The 22,849-nt window shown below is 45.2% G+C and overlaps 1 protein-coding gene across 6 annotated transcripts in view; it reads right to left on the reverse strand.

Annotated features, from left to right (window-relative positions):
• CACNA1E (calcium voltage-gated channel subunit alpha1 E) overlaps positions 1 to 22,849 on the reverse strand; it is a 675,786-nt gene that overhangs the window by 43,396 nt on the left and 609,541 nt on the right. For all 6 annotated transcript variants that reach the window (XM_086343500.1, XM_086343501.1, XM_086343503.1 and 3 more), the window contains 8 exons: positions 15,372 to 15,468; positions 12,784 to 12,944; positions 11,917 to 12,054; positions 10,438 to 10,639; positions 9,288 to 9,452; positions 8,226 to 8,336; positions 4,233 to 4,316; positions 3,389 to 3,514 (listed from right to left, as the gene is read on the reverse strand). In XM_086343500.1, coding sequence (XP_086199626.1) covers positions 3,389 to 3,514; positions 4,233 to 4,316; positions 8,226 to 8,336; positions 9,288 to 9,452; positions 10,438 to 10,639; positions 11,917 to 12,054; positions 12,784 to 12,944; positions 15,372 to 15,468 — 1,084 coding nt within the window. The remainder of the gene's footprint in view (positions 1 to 3,388; positions 3,515 to 4,232; positions 4,317 to 8,225; positions 8,337 to 9,287; positions 9,453 to 10,437; positions 10,640 to 11,916; positions 12,055 to 12,783; positions 12,945 to 15,371; positions 15,469 to 22,849) is intronic.

Below are 22,849 nucleotides of genomic sequence, written 5' to 3' on the forward strand. Positions count from 1 at the left end.
CAGAGAGGTTTGTAATTTCCTTCCTCACCAAGAATATTCTCAGACCCAGAAAAGTGTATGGCCGGGTCTCTGAGGGAGAGCTGGGAAAAATTCCTGGGTCTGGGCTTCATCCCACTCTGTATGCAGAATATTAATAACCTGGGCAATTATGATGCCAATTACACAGCAAGCATTCAGCTTTGACTCCCAAATCCCCGTATTACCCTTCCCACTCCTTCACTCAACACGAGGCTCCTAATGGAGCACTGGAAGCAGAATGAATTGGCTGGGGTCTCAGGCATTGGTCAGTTCCTAGAAGGCGCCTTCAAGCTCTGATGAAACATCTTTTTCCAATGTTTAAGCCTGCCGACCTTTCAGTCTGTTTTGTATAAAATTCCAAAAAACCTTTCAAAGTGTGAGTGACCACAAAACCCTGCTGGGAAGCTACGTAGCACAAGTTTCCATCTTGTGCAAGCTACCTGCCCCTCAGGGATGACAACTCTTTAAAGGTGGAGGTGAAGCGGTAAGTGGAGGAAAAGGCAGGCAGGGAGCTACCCCTGGTGGCTGGGGGAGGGTGAAGACATAGGGCAGTTTGGTTTGATGGTCAGGGTGGGCACTACAATTCTGGGGGATCTTGGTGCTGACAATGGAAGCCCCTTGTTTTCACCACCCAGGAAGCCTCCCTGGCAGTTCGTGCAACTCCGGGTCTTCATTCTCTCAAGTGTGTACAGCACGACTCCCAGGAGGGCAATTGAAGGCTTTCAGACTGCATGAGCCAGGCAGAGCTTCTCAACGGTGCTAACTAAATGAAGAGTCCTGGGAGACTTTTTACAATTTGAATAAAGAATAAACATGAAAATGAAATTGAGAGTTGGTGGGAGAACCCTTTCTCCAATGGAGTGCTGATTCTCATGGTCTATGAGGAGTGGCTACATTCCCCAGGGGCATGTAAAGACACCTTCTGCTGAAAGGAGAGAGCAGGGAGGCAGGTTTCTGGCCTCTTCCCATCACCTTCTATGTCATGCTTCCTGCCTTTACGCTGCCTTCCCCATCCCATCATCTCTAGTTCCTGGTACCTCTCTCCCATCCTCTCCCTTCTTGTCATGGCATACATTCCAACACAAAATAAGGAAAAGAGGGGCTTCCTTGGTGATCCAGTGGTTAAGACTCCACACTCCCAATGCAGGGGCGTGGTTTTGATGCCTGGTCAGGGAACTAAGATCCCACATGTGGAGTGGCACAGCCAAAAATTTTGTTTTCAAAAAGGATTGTAAACCACCTGGAGAAAGAAAAGACAGGACACATTCACAGAACAAAGAATAACAACATACTTCCGGTCAGAAAATATGCAAACCGGAAGACAGCCGAATGTCATCGTTAAATTATGAAAGGAAAAAAAAAATAAGGAAGAGAGAGAAGCACTGAGTAGGAGTCAGTGGCGGACAATGAGGTGATGCTCAGGGGGAGGGAGGGGGAGGCAGAGACGGGACAATGCTGTCTACACGGTGTGACTCTCTGCTGTGTGTGTGCAGAGGCAGCCTTTGTTAAACCAACTTCAAGAAAACAACTTCTACACTGTGTCCCAGAGTGGCTCCAAAAGCAAACACCCATCCATCACAGTGTCACCTGGAGACAGATACAACTGCCTCCAATCTTCTCTATTCACTGGAATAAGCCAACCATTTGGCCATCAGTTTATGACACGCTTTTCTGTGCCCTCAATAGTACACACTTTCACAGAGAATTGGTGATCGCGAGACTATGACAGGCTGACACATATTTCTTAAGAGACTAACAGCTGTAACTTGTTGGGCAGGCCTCTACAAAGAGGTTTTAAGAGCATCTTGTGTTTCAAATTCTAAATCCAGCTCCATTCAAGACTCAAACGGTTAAATTCTTGCTAAGGGTTTTGATTTCTCCTCTGTCATTCAGTTTTGGAGAAACAGTTTTCACTGAGGTGAGGCCTCTGTGGGAATTATCACACCATACAATTATGATGAATACAATAAAGATGTCAAGGTTGCTCGTGGGAACCTGAACATCCTTACAACTGGTCTCACATTTCAGATGCACAGGAACTTGATGGAGAAGTAATTCAGTCATGACGGTGTGGGGTGAAGTCCCTTTCAAATAACGAGAAACCATGGATTCACTGACAAGCTCTCTTCAGTTCAGTTTGGAATTAAAATATACAAATAATTGGACTCCCTGGTGGTCTGGTGGTTAAGAATCCACTTACCAACACAGGGGACATGGGTTTGAGCCCTGGTCTAGGAAGATTCCACATGCCTTGGAGCAACCAAGCCCGCGCACCAGAATTACTAAGCCTGAGCTCCAGAGCCTGAAAGCATCAATTACTGAAGCCCATGTGTCTAGAGCCTGTGCTCAGCAACAAGAGAAGCCACTGGAATGAGAAGCCCAAGCACCGCAATGAAGAGAAGCCCCTTCTCTCTGCAACTAGAGAAAGCCCACATGCAGCAATGAAGACCCAGTGCAGCCAAACATCAAATAATAAAATTAAAATGTACAAATAATTAAAGAAGGCAATTATTGAATTCATGATTTTTCATCTTTGAATCAATTTCATCAGATTTTAAAAATACATTTATTGAAAAACTCTATTTTTTTGAAGAAAATAGTACGTTTTTGAACAGCATCAACACTCCCCAAACTTCAAAAACTAATTATATTTGCTACAGCATGCAAATATTTAAATATGGAAAATTTCTTTTACTGCAAGTCTCTGCCATTTACATGGGTCTCAGGTTTCAATTTTTAACTTGTTTATTACACATATACCTCTGTACAACTCCATGAGGTCATTCAACAGATGCTCACCATATTAACCTTGCCCAGATGTCCTATTCATTTGCAGGACGCAGAGGTGGCCATTAGCATGCCATATACTCAGTGGTTCAGGAATTACATACTAATGATGACATATGTGGGAATGGTATGAATCATCTCATTACAAAACACAACCCAAGGAGTCCTTTGAAAAACTGTTGGGTGAAATAAAGCCACGGACGAACCTCTGAAAATGCAGAGGGTATGTGACTACAGGTGGTTGGCTCTGCCCATGGATAGGATTGCTCTGGGCATTCTGGAATACTTGGGAGGGAACACACCTCATAAGACAAGCCCCCTGCCTCAGCGAACAGAGACGATAACTCAGTTTCAAAGTTGGGATGCTTTCTAGAATGAGATCCTAACCAATCAGTCATAAGCTAACCACCTCCTGGCCGAGTTGTACTGTAGCTGAGGACTGCTGTGTTCATCTGATGCTTCTGACAAACACCCATTCCCAGAGGCGAGGGGACCTGCAGAATAATGCTGTGTTGCCCAGTGTTCTGTCTGATGCGACAGGAGCCCCTCAAGCCTCAGAGGAGGAGCTGGTAAGGCCTTTTACCTTAAAGGACTGCACGAAGGTCCACAGTAAAATGCGGATGGTGTAGCCCTGACGCAGCAGCTTGATGAGGCGGGCCGCTCGGAAGAGCTTCAGAAAGCTCATGTTGAAGCCACTAGTGTTCACCAGCTGGTGGACCAGAAGGAAACATATCATTAGTGACATTTGGGTCATTTAGGAAAGTTAAGCACTGGCATTTGTGCCTTTATCCCTCATTCAGATCATTAAATAGAACATGAATGGTGTCTTTCATTTTTAACCCTGTCTCCAGCTGGCTGGCCAGAGAGGACCATCTCTCCGAGCCTCCCCAGGCCCACCCTCTGTTCCCAGGCAGGAAGGTATAGAAGTTCCCCAGATGGGTGCCCGGAAAACAGTTGGCAAAACTGGCCTCCCCAGTCTTCTCTGAGTGGTCCTGACTCTGCACGTGGGTGTCAGAGAGCAGACCTCATAATCCCTCTAGAACATGCTGGTTTTGTGATGAGCTCTCCAAGTTTTGTTTGGGATGAACCATCTCAGGGAACCACTTCAGATCTAACAACTTTGAGGGCAAAGATCCTGTGCCTAGATTCTTGGTATCTCCTGAAGAATCCGGCAGAACACGGTGACGTGGCCTCTCCTGGGCCCTCTATCCCACTCACCTATTTGAGTCGTGCAAACGGGCCCACACCTTCCATGAGATCCAGTGCCATCCAATGGTCCCATTTTCTGGGGAAAGCTCAGGACTGAGGAAGTGAATAGGGGGCTGCACATTGGGTTCGAGGAGTTAAAAATGGACTGAATGTGCTGAGGATTGTTTTAATGCTACTCCAGGGCCGAGCTTAAAGAGAAAGACGGAAGAGCTATTTACCTTGCTGTCCGTCAGAATAATTTCTGTGATACTGCCAATCACAGTGATGAAGTCAAAGATATTCCAGGTGTCTCGGAAATAGTTCTGCCAAGTGAATTCAGCCATGAGCATTGGGGGTGGGGGGGGGGGAGAAAACAAGAGGGAAAAATGAAGAAAATATATCTTTCATGATATAATTCTTTCACTTGGAATTAAAGCTTTTCAATTCTAAGACAAGTTCATTTTAACTTTGGCTTTAGTTTCCTATTTCTAACCAAAAATGCAGTTTCTCCTTCACTAATTTGAGAATTTCTCATTTGGGAAGCAGTTTCATCACTATTTGAAGACCTTGTTTTTTGAAGCTGTCACTAAAAAGCTATATAAAGAACACATAAGATTTTTTAATGTAATACTACATAAAAATATGCAAGAAAGTGATTTGTAGCCTAGAACATGTTGACCTCCAAGAAAAGAAAGATCATCATTGTTACCCACAAGACAATAAAATGATTTACAGTATTAGTCTAAGGTTTTCTATAACTATAACTTTTAAACTATTTAAATAGTATAATGGGACCCTATAAATACACCATTCTGATTTTCAACTAACAATAAAAGTCAGAGATGTCTTAAGTGCCTAAAGATCAAAGATGTGCCAAAAATCTCTTCCTAACTTCATTGAACATTTTCAAACCAACTTCTGATTGGCATAGGATGAACGAAATCATCTTTCCCATCTTTCTCGGCTCTGTTACACCTTTCGAGGAAGTGTGAATAAATAAAATATAAGGAAGCAGTAATGAGATGAGAAGGTTAAAGGACACGAAGGCGTAAAGGACCTGGAAAATGCACCAACCAGAAAACATTCAGCTCTGGAACGTTAGAGCAAAGTGGGCTCTGCTCTCATCTCCAGGGCTCAGGTGAACACAGACCTTGAACTATATTCCTTAAAAGAAAGAGAATACCTGGTTCTCCAAAACATTACCCACTTACCCGTGGGTGACAGCTCCTGTAAGTGACCCTTGAGACTGTGCAACTATACCTTCTCCCACCCCCACGGCTGGCATTCAAGAATCCTTACTATACATGCCAGATTCTGTGCCAGACCCTTCCTCAGCATTCTTTCAGTTCATTTATTCCTCCCATGGATGCTCTAAGTAGGTAGTGATAAATACTTCACAAATTACCGATTGGTAGGGCTGGCATGAAGAGTAGGGAGGGAGATGTGATGGAGAGAAATGGTGTGGGGAGAGAGAAGGTAGATTTACGAGCACCTACTCAGGACCAGACATCTTAGGCATGTTCCCTGATTGGACACACACACAGGATCTATGGCTGTTCATGGCAGTTCTTGTTATCCTCCTTTAATGCATGAGAAAACTGAGGCTTGGAAAGGTCTGTCTGATTCAAAAGTCACAGGCACCTGCCAGGCATGTAGATAAACCAGACATCCAGCCTCACAAACTCACCTGTTAAGGGTGCCTACTCCTTCAGGACTGGGGCCAAGTTGAGTCTCTGAGTTCCTCACATCTCAGGGCTCTCCTATTTCCAACCTGGGGTGAGCTTCCTAATTCTTAGATGTGAGTGAGCAATAGTCGCTCAGTCATGTCCAACTCTTTGCAACCCCAAGGACTGTAGCCTGCCAGGCTCCTCTGGCCATGGAATTCTCCAGGTAAGAATACTGGAGTGGGTTGCCATTTCCTTCTCTAGGGGATCTTCCCAACCCAAGGATTGAATATGGGTCTCCTGTGTTGCATTCTTAGATAGTTCCCATATATGAGCTAGAATACAAATCTAAATCTCAGGGAACAGAAGCACTGGATTCCAGTAGAGGAGGCTTTACAATACAGCATGGTAAAGCGAAGAGGCGTATAGTATACACTAGGAGATTATGGAGGACAAAGTGTGGGCTTCTGAAGCCAGATAGACCAGGATCTGATCACAGGCTCTGCCTTTTAGTAAACTTATGTGAAGTACTGAATCTTGTTGAGCCCCAGCTCATCCATATAAGAAGAAAACCGTAATGCCCGATCTAATAAAATAGTTCTTATGAAGGTAAAATGAATAATATGTAAAGCTTTTTTCCCTGGTGGCTCAGATGGTAAAGAATCTGCTTGCAATGCAGGAGACCTGAGTTCAATCCCTGGGTCAGGAAGATCCTCTGAGCAGGGAATGGCTATCTACTCTAGTTTTCTTGCTTGGAGAATCCCATGGACAGAGGAGCCTGGTGGGCTACGGTCCATGGGGTCACAAAGAGTCGAACATGACTGAGCAACTAACACTTACTTTCACTTTTCTTTTTCCAGACAACCAATGTATTTTAATTCTCTCCCTTTCTTTCTTCTTCTTCCTTCCTTTTTTATTCCCATTTCACTATCCAATTCTACTGCCTTTTAGTTTGTAACCTTCGAAAAGCAACATAATTTTTCTGAACTTCAATTTCCTCATTTAAAATAACAACAACAACAAGGATAGTTTCTGCCATGTCTATTTCAGAGTCATTGCTAAGATCTGACAAAACAGTATATATTAGGGAATTCTGAAAACCCACAGTACCATATCAATGAAAAGACTTATTTGGGGCTAGTGGTGCCTTTTATAGTGTTCAGAATGCTTCTAGACCTTGAATGAAAATATGAGGGTGAGGGTGGGAAGGAGGCAGGCTTTGGGGCTGAATCACCTAGTTAAGCTTATAAGTAGGTATTCAGTATTCCCTATAATTTGACACATAATTGGGGGCTTAAGCAGAGACAGTATCAATCCAACATGCAAGTAATCAAGATGCGGAGGAAAACTTTTCCTGTTGTTGTATAAGCTTCCCCCGCCCCTTGCTCCCCCTGCCCAGGGCTAGACTGTATAATAAAGGCATCTTTGTGGCTGGTAGTTTACTTTTTGATTTCTCTAAGACTCAAAAGGGAGTCCAACAACCAACAATACAGCCACCTGCCATGGGTTCCCTTCAACTCTCCTCCCTACACCATCAAATCAATGACTTTGCAAAGAACCACTAGGAAGCCAGAAGCAACCCCCAGCGTTAACACTCACAACCACCACGTTGAGGTCAGAGTCCCTGCCCAAGCTGCCAGCAGTCAAACCCACATGCAGATAATAAGCTAAGTTTCTCTTCTTTCAGGGAATGCCATATACACATATAATTTGAAATGGTAGCTCACACACAAAATAAGTGTGAAACAGCTGTCAGGTGGGTTTATCTGTATCCCACTGATCTTACTTGTAAACACTGAGCCAAGGGTGGGGTGGCAGAGAGAACTGTTTTGTTTATAGGACACTGAAGCAAAGGGCTAGGTTTGCTTAACACGCTTGATGGCAGATGTGAGAATCTGCCAAAACTATAATTAGCAGTTGAAAAAAAGTAAAAGGAAGACTCATGCCAGAAAAACTCATCCCAATGCTCCCCAAACCTATTCCAGAATGCCCACCTCTCTCTCTCTCACATACAGACACTTTAAAGGTCACTAGTCTTTGTAAGCTTTAGTACTAAACATTTATTTTTGTTGGCAAAAGTTACTCTTCACGTAACTAAAGGGAGGAGGACAATTAGGTATTAATAAAATCTATTATTTTCTATGTTGGAGGCTAAGAGGGACAGATATCTTTCCATTTGAGTTATAAGAGTTTAAGCCTTCCATCAGTAAGCACTTGGGTTTACTAGTCCAATCCTTGCTTGGCTCCTCCTCAACAGGTAAATCTTACTAAGTTCCAGTAAGACCCAATATTGGTGGCCTCTTGACCACTGATAGAATTTGAAAGGAACGGGGCTGAAGTCTCTGTGAGGGCTTTGGTGCCCTTTGCCTCTTCTCCTAACACCCTCACACAGCATCTTGTCTCTATGACCTTTTATTGAGCAGTCCAAACAAACTTACAGTTAGGTGGGTGGGTGTGTGAACCATTTCTGGAATAGCAGCGACTACCCCTCCCTTCCAACAGAGGCTGGGAATGAGCCCAAAGAGAAGGGAAGATAAGCATGAGGCCAGGATAAATCCTACGACATACCAAGAAGCCAAATGCAATGATCTTCAGGACACATTCCAGGGAAAACACCATGGTGAAGGCGATATTTAGGTACTTCAGGGCCAGCTCATAGGTACAGGGAGCAGAGTAGTACTGCCAGGAAGAGAAAACAGGGAAGGTGAGAGGCATTTCCAGGTCACAGAGGTTGGCCATCTGGCATCCCTGCCCTAGGGAGACATTCTGCTGCATGATGTAGAAGGAAAGATGGTCATTTAGGGCCAGAGAGGAGAAGTATACATCCTATGTAGCAAAAGGATACAGAGAAGAACACAAATCTTATTAGCAAAATGGCCAGTCTTCCCAAAACTGAAGGCGTGAAGGGCAGAAACATTTCCTAGAGTTAATTACTTTACCATTTAGTATTAAATAACATAAAACCTCTTCTGACTCTTAGAACTCCACGATCACCCACATCTGACATTTCCACCCTCACCTGTATCTGACTGCATCACCAGCCTTTGTTTTCAGAGTTCCATGACTGCCGCTATGTATTACACTGCATTTTACCCCAAGGACCTAGAGGCTGGGTTGCTGATGGAGACAAGATCAAAGAGAGATTCCATGATGGAAAAGTAGGTAAGGAAGCAACAGACTGGTAAGCCGTTTTTTTTTTTTTTTTTTTTGGCCATGGCACATAGTTTGTGGCATCCCAGTTCCCTGAGCAGGGATTGAACCTGTGCCCCCTGCAACAGAAGTGAGGCGTCCAAACCACTGGACTGCCAGAGTTCCCAATCTTGAATTTTTTTTTAATGTTTTTTATTGTGGCAAAAGTCACATCATACAAAGCACACAATTTTAGCCATATTTAACTGTAAAGTTCAGTGGCACTAAGTACATTCACCATTACCATCTTCCAAATTTTTCACCTTCCTAAACAGAAACTCTGTTCCCATTAAACACCAAGTCCCCATTCGTCCTCCCTACCTCCCCCTCACTCTCCTGGAGGGTTTTCTCAGTGTCTTGGGCACACACACAAGTGCCCTGGGAGGGGGCAGTCTCCGAGGCTCAGCTCCCCACAGCGCCTCCCAGCCACCACCCTCTCACCTTCATCATCAGCACGACGGTGTTCAGGGCGATCATGGCCATGATGGTGTACTCAAAGGATGGAGACACCACGAAGTGCCAGACGCGGTACTGGAAGGTGTGCCTGTTCTGGGGCATGTAGCGGGTGAGCGGTTTGGCGCTGATGGCGAAGTCGATGCATGCCCTCTGCGGGAGGGTCACACTGGTTAGCCAGGCTCAGATCCCCCAAACCTCGCACCCTGGGGGGCTCTCTGTTAGATGCTTAGGAGAAGAGGACAGTGTAGAAGAGGGTAGGACTGGGCAAGCAGAGGTGAAAGTAGCAAAAGAAATTATCCGGACAAAGCTACAGGTGGGATGCCATACGGTAAGGACTTCGTACTGTCATACAGCAAGTCCCATATAGTAAGGACTTAATATTTTTATTGATAATAGTGGTCTCTTACACAGCACATGGCTGAGATGACTAGGCAGGAAGCTGTACCTGGTGCCTGCAGTCAGAAGTAAAAATCTATCTCCCTGTGCATTTCCACAGCACTTTCTTTGCATTTGTCTTATAGACTCTTAATGATTTCTAGGGCAGTTCCAGGATAAAAACAATGAACTCGACAGAACCACACTTGTGCCAGAACCACACTTGTTACTACAAAAGCAGTAACAAGTCAGACTTATTCCCTACCCTTACAGCAAATACACACCATTGAGGGACACTGCCAGGGAAGCAGATGTCTTAATGTTACAATGTTAGCACATGTCTTTCACCCCCAACCTCTAGACTACGTGCTGCATAAAAGTAAGGACTGCAACCCCATGGACTACAGCCCACCAGGCTCCTCTGTCCATGGGATTCTCCAGGCAAGAATACTGGAGTGGGTTGCCATGCCCTCCTCCAGGGGATCTTTCCAACCGAGGGACTGTACTCAGGTCTCCCCCTTTGCAGGCAGATTCTTTATCATCTGAGCCACCAGGGAAGCCCATTCCTATGACTTATCCTTGGGCTTTAAACACAGCAGATGCTCCAAAGATGTTTATTTGATGACCAACTAAAACATTTCCCCCCAATTCTCTAATTCATAAGAGAGTAGAGAACATTCTGTCTTCCTCCTAACGCTGCTGGTCTGACAGTCCTTTCTGGAGCCCCCGCTGCCCCATGCTCCAGACCCCCCTGCTTCACCTCGTTCTTCTCCAGGCTGCACTCTTCCATCATCTTGTCCCCTTGCTCCTGGAAGGTGATGATGATGAGAGCCACAAAGATGTTGACAAAGAAGAAAGGGAAGACCACAAAGTAGACCACATAAAAGATGGACATCTCCATCCGGTTGCTGCGGCTTGGGCCTCGGTCTTCCTCTGTCACATCGACCGAGTGCTGCAAGACTCTGGGGACAGAAAGAGGAGGCAGGCGTGGTGGGGGCGGTCCTGGCAGCTGCTCTGACTCAAGGCTTCATTAGCTGATATGCCCCCTATTAAATACATATACTCTTAAAGATTTTTCTTTTTTTTTTGGATGTGGACCATTTTTAAAGTCTTCATTGAATTCATGACAATACTGCTTCTGTTTTATGTTTTGGTTTTTTGGCCACTACACTTGTGGGTTCTTAATTCCCCAGTGAGGGACTGAGCCCACTCATGCTGCATTGGAAGGAAAACTCTTAACCAATGGATCACCAGGGAAGCCCCCAGCATTTTCTTATTTGACTCTCTAAACTTCATGGATCTTCCATGAATTTGGGGCTCCACAACCAAGTTGGTGGCGATCTGGTGACCCCCAAGCCACTGCTGTTTCTAGCCCCTGTGCCATCATGGATCCAACTCCTAAGCACCAGAGTGACATTATTTTATAGTTGAGGTTGTTATAAAATAGCAATATTCCACAATTCCCCTTTGGCATTTTGCTGCCAACAGAGTATGCTGCCACCAAAAAGTGGTGTCTTGGTTATTGCCAAGTCTCTGAAAACAATCAGCCTGCAGCTATGTGCTAAGTCACTTCAGTCACGTTTGACTCTTTGCAACCCTATGGACTGTAGCCTGCCAGGCTTCTTTGTCCATGGGATTCTCCAGGCAAGAATACTGGAGTGGGTTGCCATTTCCTTCTCCAGGAGATCTTCCCGACCCAGGGATCGAACTAGCGTCTCTCACGTCTCCTGTATTGGCAGGTGGGTTCTTTACCACTAGTGCCATGAGCAGCATAAAAAAACTGCATTCTGTTACTTTTGCCGTATAAGGTATGATCACAGAAAGCGTCCCTGGGTTCTTCCAGCTCATCCTTAACCCACAACCCTCTCTCATGTCCAGGGTCAACCTGGATGATAAATGTGTCTAAAACAGTCCTCAGGGACTCTTCTAAGGTGTGGAGAGCTGTTGAAAGTTCATTTGTTCTGTAAGAGTCAGATGGCTCCACTCAACTCCTCGATAATCAGCGAAAACATGAAGTGCACCAGATATTTCCCTGACTTCATCAGATCCCGCTTGATTCCTGTCTGAGGGATTTTCATTCTTCCTCTCTCCTGCCTGTCTCACCTACTCATAACCACTTACCTTCCTTGGTACAATACCCAAGGGTTAGCCTTGTTTATCCTAAATCAGCTTCTCAAGGCAAACATCTGGTCCCAGCCCAGCTTATAGACAAGCACGCCAAGTCAAACCCATTACTCACTGAGGCCACCCTTCCCCTGTGGAGACAGTGAAGAGGGTCAGCAGAGCCCAGATGATGTTGTCATAATGGAATTCATGGCGCTTCCACTCTCGGCCTTTCACCTCCATCTTGTTTTTCTCGTGATCTACATAGTTGCCTCTAAAACCAGAGCAGAAATGGACCAGAACCTTGTCACTATAGCTCACAGAAGAGCAAAGAAATCCTAGGGACTACAGTAACGTACCCTAGTAATTATTGAATTATTGGCATTCAAATGCAAGGAAGGAGGGATTTTATTATAACAGCATATTATCATGGAACAAAAATGAGATTTCGTGCCCAACAGACATGGAAGATTAAATCTTAATCTTTTCATTAGTTGCTGGGTGAAAGTGAAAGTTGCTCAGTCATGTCTGATTCTTTGTGACCCCATGGACCATATAGTCCATGGAATTCTCCAGGTATTAGAGTGGGTAGCCTTTCCCTTCTCCAGGGGATCTTTTCAACCCAGGGATCGAACCCAGGTCTCCTGCATTGCAGGCAGATTCTTTACCAGTTAAGCCACAGGGGAAGCCCAGTTGCTGGGTAATCTTGAGCAACTTAAACTTTCTGTGCTTCAACTTCCACATCTATACTGTGCAAGGAAGACTTATCTCAGAAGGTCATGAGAAAGATTTAAAATTTAAACCTGATGTGAAATGTCCATGCTTGACACAAAAGAGGTACTCAATCAAAATGTAGCAACTTCATATTTTGACTTTTGTTTCCCCCCAAAGTGGAATGGATTTAAGTAAGAGAGAAAGAAATGACCTATCTATAAAGGGAGGAGTGGACCTTATCAAAACACACTTGAGCAGAAAGTGAGTGGTGCATGCCAGTGGCACTTACATGCACTCCTTCTCTGTGTCCTTGGAACTGTCCGTGCAGTAGAAGAACTTGCCCTTGAAAAGCTGAACTGCGATGACAGCAAAGATGAACATGAAGAGCTTGTAGACAATGAGTATGTTGAAGACGTTTTTCAAGGAGGTGACCACACAGTCGAAGACAGCCTGAGAACAGAAGAGGAGAGCCCTGGTGTGTGAGTCCCTGGAATGGCCTGTGGATCTGCCTGAAGCTGAACGGGACCCACACAACTGGCAGCGGGTGCTCGGAGAAGGTGCCCCAGAAGATACCACCCTACTAAGAAGCGACACTCACAGGATTCAGACCTGGCCTCTACCCTGGTCATGACTACAGGAACCTGCCACTTGGGAGGGGAACGCATGCTCTGAATCTGAAAGGAAACCCGAAGCAGAAGAGACCAGATGGCAGCAGGCAGTGAAGGGAGTCCTCTGTGGAATTCTATTACGTGCACTTCACTTAGTGTGAAACAGAAATGCATTGCAGAGAAGGGATCCTCGAAATCATTTAGCCCGTTTTAGGCATTCGATAGGCTAAATGATTTTAAGGATCCCTTTTCTGCAATACATTAAATAGCTTATCTATAAACCTCCTTTATTTGGGGCACATTCTTAGATTTGCTTTGTATATTGAATATGTATTGTTTTCCCTTTGCCTTCTAAATGGAGCAGGGAGTGATAAACTATCATCTTTGTTCACTTTAATGACATTCTGTAATAAGTTCATAGATTTACCCCCAATTGCATTCCACACTTCAGATAAAGGTTCTCTAGTTTAAAGCTAGCTGTGCTGGGTTTAAAGATTCAACAGGTGATGTGGGAAGGGGTGAGAGCTGCCTTCTTAGAGACAGGAGGACTGAAGGTCAGAACCAGAAACTTGCACTTCAGTTCAAGGCACTGAATCTCCCTCTGGAGAATGCCTTCTAGGCCCTACGCCATGAAGAGCTACATGGGAATTCAACGTATTTCAAACCATTTTGGGGTTGTTTTCTAGGTTTGCAGGTTTGGCGCACTGGCGAGACTAGCCCCACAGTGGCCCTGCGTTTGAGCGGTTGCCTCTTCACAGTGCTGGGTGAACACTGCTGGTTTAATTAGTTCAGCACTGCAGGGAATGGGAGCGACACGCAGACTCATGGAATTATCAGATCCACCTACATTTCCCTCAGGTTATGGAACTGCAGAGCGAAGAGCCAGCCCTTCCTAATTAATTGGAATTAGCTAAGGTTGGGGGTGCCTTCTCCAGCCTGGTGAGTAATACCATCCGCCTGTCTGAGCTCTTCTCTGGACCACAACATAGCTCAGAGGAGATGAGACCAGTGGACCTGGGCTGTGGCTAATGACAGTGGTTGTCGGGCCCCAGGGCTCCTGGCCATATTTTGCTGGAGGTGAGGCAGAAAGGAATGAATGTTCACGGGTGCTGAGCCAGGCCAGGCCCTGTGCTGGGCCCATCACCATGGGAGGCGCTCATCCAGGAGGGGAGGCCAGGCAGTGGAGAAGGGGAGCAGGCAGTGAGGACACTTCCTGTGAGGCATGAGCCTCTCTCCTCAGGAACCCATACAAGTGGCCAGGGCCCTGGGTTCTGAGAGGAAGCCATGTCTCAGTCAGTTAGGGGTCTTTCAAAAGAGACCTTCCTGTGATCCTAAGCCTCTGATCAACCTGGTTGGCTTACCAATTCCCCTCAGAGCCAGAGGGCTGAAAGGGAAGCAGCTGCGGTGGTGCTGGTGGAGGATGGGTGGGGAATATTAGAGGTGATGTAAATTCAATGGGACAGAGGAATGGGGGGTATGGGGGTCCCCAGTTCCCTGTCCAGTGGTGACTGGCTCTCATTCACAGGAATACAGGGAGGAAGAACTTCTATCCAATAAGGCTTCGGCTTCCGTAACAGCAGTGGATGTGTGTAGGAGAGGCAGGTTCCACATGTCAGCAACCTGAGGGCAGGAAGCCTTGGGGAAGGAGCTCAGGATGGGCCATCAGGCCAGGGGGCAGGGGAAGCCAGACTTAGACCTATGCAGACACAGGTCTTGGCAACAGGGAGAACTCAGCTGCGGAAGCTCACTTCCCCATTTCTTCTCTGCTGATGCCAAAAATGACTCTGTCCTTGGGCAAGTTATTGACCTATTCATGCCTCAAAAATATGAAGCATCAAGGCTAGAAGGTCCTTTGTTTCTCTAGAACCACGAGGAAAGAAACCATCCCAGGTTACTTTGCCCGACCAAATACACAGACCATGACATACAGGGCTCTTGCTGTTTCCATTCTGGTGTCTGACCCACCTTAACCACACGGGAGGCCCCAGGACAAAGCCACACAAGGTTCTTCCTATGACTCGCCACAGTGGGTAGAAAATACCTCCTAGATTTGGAGTCAAGGGGTGAAAGCCTCCTTGGAGAGTTCTTAGGATGTTGGTTATTTTCCTTTGAGACTAAGACCCTTAGTTTTAGCAGACAAAAAGAATCCTAGTCCTCATGGGAGCAACAGGAATATTTCCAGAAATAATTCTCCCAAAGCAGGCCAGTGGTGGCTAGAAAGGGAAAATGGACAAAGGGGAGATGAAGGGAAGAGGCTGGTGAACATCACCTTGAGCTTGGGCAGGCGCTTGATGGTCTTCAGCGGCCTCAGGACACGGAGAACCCTCAGGGACTTGATGGTCTTAATATCCCGGCCCTTGTTAGTTCTGCAGAGAAGCCCCAGGGAATCACAGGACAGGGGAGAATTAAAGAGATTGTCACACTACTGCATTAACAAAGCAGGGGGAAAGGGGAGAGAGGTGGGCAAGAGGCTAGAAACTGGGTCAGAGTAGACTCCTTCAGGGAGACCCCCAAGAAACATGCTCTGGGAAAACTTCCCAATCACTCCCCAGGGTGTACACACTCATATGCACGCATGTACACACACACACACACCCCCATGTATACTCATGCAGAGGGAGACATGGGGACACCACAGAGGCACCCATGCACATATGTTAATCAACACTTCTCCCCCTCCCAACAGCCAGAGTCACGCTGCTCATGACCACACTGGCCAAATGGAAATGGATGATCCATCGACTAAGGAACAGGGCCATAGCCTACTGTGGATGGGCACCGTGCCTAGCCTAGAAGTCTTCAGTAGAAGACTCTAATAATATTGGGTTGGCCAGAAAGTTCATTTGGGTTTTTCCATACCTTAACAGAAACACCCAAACAAACTTTTTTGGCCAACCTAATATTTGTTGAATAGGGAGCCCCAGTTGAGAACAAGTCTTATCAGAAGACTCAACCTAGTCCTTTCTTTTGGTTTATAGGTTGGTCACCTCTGCACAGTTCCAGGGAGAGCAGGGTGAGGAGGACTGGTGGGGACACGATGCCCTTGCTGTGCTAGGCTGCCTGCTCCAGAGACAGCATGTCATGCAGGCTTCCAGCCAGGACCTTGGCTCACACCCCCATTCTCTCTGTGCAGCTGGCTCTTCCTGCAGTCCTTCCCATTTCAAGCCCTCTGCATCCAGCACAAACTGTGGACAGCCTACAGTTGGGGGAGGCCCAAACTGCAGCCCCCGCCCACCTTAATCCTTGCCTTACAGCTTATGACCCTCCCCCTTCAGCCTCTCAAAAATGCTTGCTCCTAGTAGACAAAATACATCTATTTTTAGGAAGGAAATGAATAAGTCAACCTGCATTTCTCTCTCCACCCCACTCATCCCCTGAGATCTTTGCATTCAAGTCAAACAAGTGCAATTTGTAAAACACACAGATGGTAGGAAATGAGACTCTAAATAGTGAGCTCAGGCTTTGGTTCTTCCCTCACACTGGCCCAGATTACCATGACACCGACAATCAGAAGAAATGGGATCCATCTAGAACATCAGATGGAAACTCCATGGCTTCTGCCTGTTTTCTACCCTGTCTTCCCTGCCATACCCATCCACCCAAACAGGAAGATCAAAGGCCATCTATTTTTTCATACAAGGGAAGGTAGGAAGACATTTAATGGAATACTGACTGGCTAGAATGTATATTTTGAGACCCTCTTAAATGGTTATTATCTATGACCTATAAGTCACTTTTACTGAACTGTAGATCTGACTGTAGATAACCCAAAGTATTACATTGATAGCAATGGCCTTTTGCATCCATGGGTTTTGTCTGTTTGATAAACTCTTTTACTTTATTAGGTTGGTCAATAAAACTATCTAAGAAGGCAACATAAAGCCCAAATACACATCCAAACCAGTAAGAATGATCATTTTCCAAGAAAGCTTGGTGACTCCTAGTTTTGGTTTTCTTAGAAGTCAGTGAGGACACACCCTCACATAAACTCCCCACTGCTTTCTCGGTGAGTCAGCTCCTTACCTCCCAATCATACATTCTCCTTCCTCCACCCCACTTCAAAGAAAACTGAAGAAGAAAATATTTACCCCAAAGCATTCCTATGGAGGATCCAGCCAGAAAGCAGTTAAAAAAAAAAGAGGGGAGGGGAATGGAGAGAAGGCAGACAGTCAGTAAACTTCAGGGAGAAAGGAGAATTTAGGGTGATGGGAAATTGGAGAAGTCCAGACCCGGGTGATCCCGCTTACAGCCTTGGCACTTGCAGAGTCCACACGCTTTGTGAAAGGAAGGGCCAGCTCACCATGGCTCCATACCCACCTCTCTACCCTGGAAAGGCCAAGGCCCTCTGCAGGCATTAGTGACACTGCCTCTAACCTGACGGCATTCCCCAAGTTGCACATTATTTCATGGAGTCTTGCTGAACTCAAGTTTTCTAAATGTAGCTTTCATGTCCTCTTCCTTAGTAGTCTTCAGTCAAACTCTGTTCCCAGTGAATGTATAAGATTTCAGACTAGAGGAAAAATGCCTACTCTGGGCCAGAAACTATGTGTTGGGAAAGGTGTTTCAAAGCATCGTGGCATATTTATGTTTATGAAGGATTTCATTTGGAGAGGGACATGCAATGTCCAGGAGAGGGCTACTCTGACATCTCTCAAAAGCACAGAAGAGCCACATTACAAAGCCAGCTTGAATTATAGGGGAAGGCACTGTCTATCAAGGTCCTGATGTCACACAAAGAGATGCCTTTTGATAAATTAAATGACCACCTGTCCTTTGTGAGCTTTTTATTGTGCAGCTGGAAGACAAATCACCCCTGCTCTAGCGGTGGGGTTTAACAATGACACACATCACGATGGAGAGCATGAATATAAAACATATGAGATATGAGGACTAACTTTAATATTTATTCTTGGCCAGACTCAGTGTTAAGCACTTTTAGTGCAATTCTTTATGTGGACATCCTAATCACTTTAGCACAAAGGTATTATTGTCTCTGTTTCACAGATGAGATGCTGAGAGGTCGAGCGCTCAGCACTGGCAGGGTGAGCTGGGACTTGAACCCAAGTCTGTGTGACGTTCAGAGCTCTCGATCTGCGCCACTAGCTTCTGCGCCAGCAGGTTTCAGTTCCAGGCTCTGTCAAATGGCTCACCAAATTCTAGAGCTGGAAGAGATCCCTGAAATCCTCTTAACTGCAAACAAAACTGCAGCCTGGGGAAGATGTGCCTTGCATAAGATCTCAGTGAGTGAGCCCCAGCGCCATGGGTGAACAGGCCTGCTGCTATGGAGAAGTGTCTAGAATTCAGCCTTTGCTTCTTGGTTGACAGTCTGCTGTGAAGGGTACTTTTTCTTCCTTTAATTTTTTTATGTACTATAAACCTGTGTTACACCACCATATGCCACAAGCAAAGACTTCTAGTGACGATTTTATTCAGGGAATGGCCCCATATTGGAAAGTATATTACTTTTCACTGTAAATGTCAAATTAATGGTTGTTTGAGAATTAAACCCCAGGGCCTTATAAACCTTAAATCTCTCACGTGATAATCTCCAAATTCTCAGAAGGCAGAGGTAATGTCTTCTCCTGAGTTGTAACAGTGTCTTCTCATGCATGAGACTGGACACGTGGTAGGTCAGCCAAATATACCTCTAATCCACTCATTTGACAGCACTGATGGAGTCTTTAATAAATGTCTGGCACTATCCTAAGTACTGGCTACATGGTTGTGAACAAAACAAACAAGGTGCCTACCCTCTTGGAGCCCACCTAATCTAGGAGAGAAGACAGGTCTCAAATAAACAAGCAAGCAAATGAAGGTAAAACTGCAAGCTAAATGCTGTGGGAAAAACAGAATCATTTGATTGACAATTCTGCCAAAACAACTACATGGGTCACCATCTCTCTCCTAGGCCGCATGCATCTCGAGGAGAAGCTAAAGGAGAATCTCCCATATCCCTGAAGTGAGAGAAGAGTGGGATCAATGGATGGGCAGGAGGTCCAGGCTTTCACCTTCCTCTTAGCTCAGGACTTTAACCCCAAGAACTTGAGATCCAGTAGAGTCTAAATGGGTTCATCCTCACAGATACCCATCGTATGAAGGAAGATTCAATAATTTTTGTTCCTCTCACACACTCAGATAAAGGGCAGAATTTGCTTTCTACAATTAATACTATCCCAAGATCTTCGTAAAATATCGTGCTATGGAAAAAGGGGATCTCTGACCAGTGTGCTTGTGTGTCCCTTGTTTCGGGAAGTGGAATTCTTTGACGGTGCACTCTGATCTGAACAGCTGACTGTGACCGCCCAAGTCCTGGCTGGAGGGCTATTCGTCCCATTCTGACTCCCACAGAGTGGAGCCAGGGCTGGTAATTAGACACAGGCCAAAAGTGAAATGAAGATTAGTCATTGCTCTGCACATCTTTCACACAGGTCTCTCGCTGCAGAGGAGCCACTGAAAAGCTATACTCTTGAGTGGCTGTGAAAAAGCACGCTTGCGTTCTCAGTTTTGTTAAGATACATTCCAGTACAGTTTGAAAATTTTCACTGAAATGAAAGGAATACTTGCCAATGAAGCCACAGAGTCAGGAAAAGTGTCAATCAACAATGTAGCCCCCATTAATTAAAATATATCATAAATTTACACAAGGGCTAGGCCAAACTGCCTCTCCCAAATCCTTGCATAGAAGAATCATTTAAGCCATTTTCCAAGTCAACAAGATTGCAAGGGAAGATTTTATCAAACCAAGAGGACAACCTCTTCAAGTACTTCAACTGAGGCACATTGTTTTAGAAAAAAATTCATGAGCTTTTTACAGATCATCTAAATATAATCATTTGATAACACTTTGCTAGTTTTTGCTACTAGATGTATAATCAGAATTTTTTTTTACACTGCCTAGCTAATTAGTGAAATTTTCTCAGTTTTAAAAATTGACTCTAACGTGAGGATAATTTCACATGTGAGGATGTACTGGCTCCACTTTAATAGGGGCTCAGTTGGGCTCCCCATTTCCCCATTTACTGTATTTCCTACTTATTTGTTAAGTTCCTGGCTGCTCTCCAGAAAATAACTGCCACATTTCTCTTTTGTCTCATCAGTAAAAGATGAGAATTTTCCAGCTCAACTGTCAATCTGCCCTCCAGATTTTCCATGTGTAATCACTCATCATTCACTGTACTCTTGCTTTCCAGCTTCACCGCCCCACACCCCTCCCCCCACCACATACTTTCTCAAAGGACTTAAATCGATTTCTGCTAGGAACTGACTCTTCTTTCATAGGAGGGTGCTTGGGGGTGGGGGAGAGAGCCAGGACACTGGGTTCTGAAGAGCCCCTCTGTCTTTTAAGTGGAATGGTCCTCTGCCCTCCTCTGAGCCCAGCAGGGAACAGTAATGGGATTTTAAGGAATCTCTTGTGTTAGGGGAATGGACAGGGTACTGGAATGTAAGGGGGTAAGGCGGTAATGCTGTGAGAAACCCTGAACCTTCCTCAAGTGTCTGGATTATTATTAAGTAGTCAATCATAACACCTAACTAATATAATACAAAGTATTTGGCACTATACTGGACACAATATATTTTACCTTACTTAATTCTCACATGACCAAAATAGTTATTTTTAATTTCTACTTATAGAAGAGTAAATAGAAGTTCAGAGAGCAAAGGTGGGTTAATAATTAACAACGCTAAGTTTATTTAACACCTGACTCTGAAACCTAGGCTCTTATTTACGGTGTTGTGATTTACGATGTTACAATGCCTTTTCACACAGGAACCAATGGAGGGTTTTAACCAAAGAAGCAAACAGCAAAAGAAACCAGCAGTTCATGAGCTCAAATACAGAGCCGTCTATCCTAGTATCCTTCATCAGCCTAGGGCCTGTGAGGATTCACGGGAAGAAAAAGATAAAGATGAAACAGCAAGATGGACAAGGTCAGGAATGCTTTCTCCATCTGGTCCACCAGGTCTTGTCTGTTTCCAGGCAGAGACAGAGGGTCCGTGGGACGAGGAGAAATCCATACCAAGCCACCACTTTGACTTTACAGAGGTTAATGGCTTGGAACAAAGTAGAACTACTTAGAACTACCTTCTAAGAGGTAGAAGGGAGCTTAATGTAATGCAGAAAGCCCTGAACTCGAAATCAAAATGATCAGTTGTTTAAGAACTGGTTTTGCTATTATTACTCAAATGAGTCAAACTAACCAAACCTCAGGCAATCCATTTTTCAACTGTGAAACAGGACTGTAGAGTGACAAATGAAATAGAAAGTGTGAAAGCACTTTAAAAATTCCAAAGCCCCATGGAAGCGAGGAAGAAGTTGCCCCTTTGCATTGGCCACGCCTGCCTGTGGAAACAGAACTCTCTAGTATTCAGTAGCAAGGCTAGGTCCTCTATGTGCGGCATCTGAATCCGGCACTTTGACCTTGTCACTGACCAGCTGCTGCCCTTTGGGGGTTATTTTCATTCTTGACCCATACCTCAGCATCTCTTGGGATCACCCAGGACTCTAAATCCTTTGGGTCCCTGCCAGCTTTCTTTGTTCTGTGAGCAGAGCACTAGCTCTACACTAAGTGGTTAGTGCATAACTCTTTTCTTCTGGCATATGAACCTCATGAGCTCCCTGTGTACACTGATTATTGCCTTTGCAAACTTTCTCCTTTGCAAAACACCAGCACTATACTCTCGATGGAAGGTATTTCTGTCTAAGCACTGGGAAGCAGCAAGAGATAGCAAAGCATCTAACTGTGTGTGTATTAGGTTGTTTCAGTCATGTCTGACTCTTGCGACCCCATGGACTGTAGCCCACCAGGCTCCTCTGTCCATGGGATTTTCCAGGCAAGATACTGGAGTGAGTTGCCATGCCTTCCTCCAGGGGATCTTCCTGACCCAGGGATTGAACCCACATCTCTGATGTCTCTTGTATTGGCAGGTGGGTTCTTTACCACTAGCACCACCAAAGGCTTGCCTAGTGATTTTGTTATTCATTCTGATGAGCAGTGGCCTGATTTATCTTGCTTCTTAGTCTTCATAATCTGAACATACCCAAAGACCCCTCATCTGTTGATCTTTCTTCAAAGGCACTGGTGCCAGCTAAAGTCCAGCCCATACACTCCCTTCAGCTGGAGACTAATTCATAATGCTAGGCTGTGCCTCTATGGGTGTGGATGAAGCAGATGGCTGGCAGGTCACATGATCTGAGCTGATACTTTCCAAGTCTCATCATGAAATCTTCTGACCCAAATTACTCTGAAACCTACTTTTAAATATGGAGGGCACTGTGATGAGTTTCCACTAATCCTGCAGAAGTGGGCTCTTCCCATAGCTGTGAAGCCTCATTTTCTCGTGCTGGGTACTCTGGGACCAGAGTTTGGTTAGTCAAACTGTTGGGTACCACGTGGATTGGACCATTTCATTTTGCTTGGTTCTGTGACCACAAGCTGAGATCCTATTTACAAACAACCAACTCTCCAATTTGTGCTTGCTAATAAAGAGAGATATTTAGGTGTTCACACTCATTGTCTCCATATGATAAAAGTCCCTAAGCACACATTCTACAGAGGGTTCCCCAGCAGCACCAACGGCACTTGTAACAGACAATGCATTTTCCAATGTTTATTAAAAAACATGCATGCTGGGGCTTAAAGACAACAGCAGGTAGACTGGGAACTTATCTCCTTCTTTCAGACACTTCCTCCATGTGCTACCACCGTGACCCTCCTTTTTCCCTCCCCAACCCAGTACGCAAGGCTG

The sequence above is a fragment of the Bos grunniens genome, chromosome 16 (genome assembly GCF_055505025.1).
Source record: "Bos grunniens cultivar Pamir isolate PY7600 chromosome 16, Bosgru_T2T1.0, whole genome shotgun sequence".
NCBI lineage: Eukaryota > Metazoa > Chordata > Mammalia > Artiodactyla > Bovidae > Bos > Bos grunniens.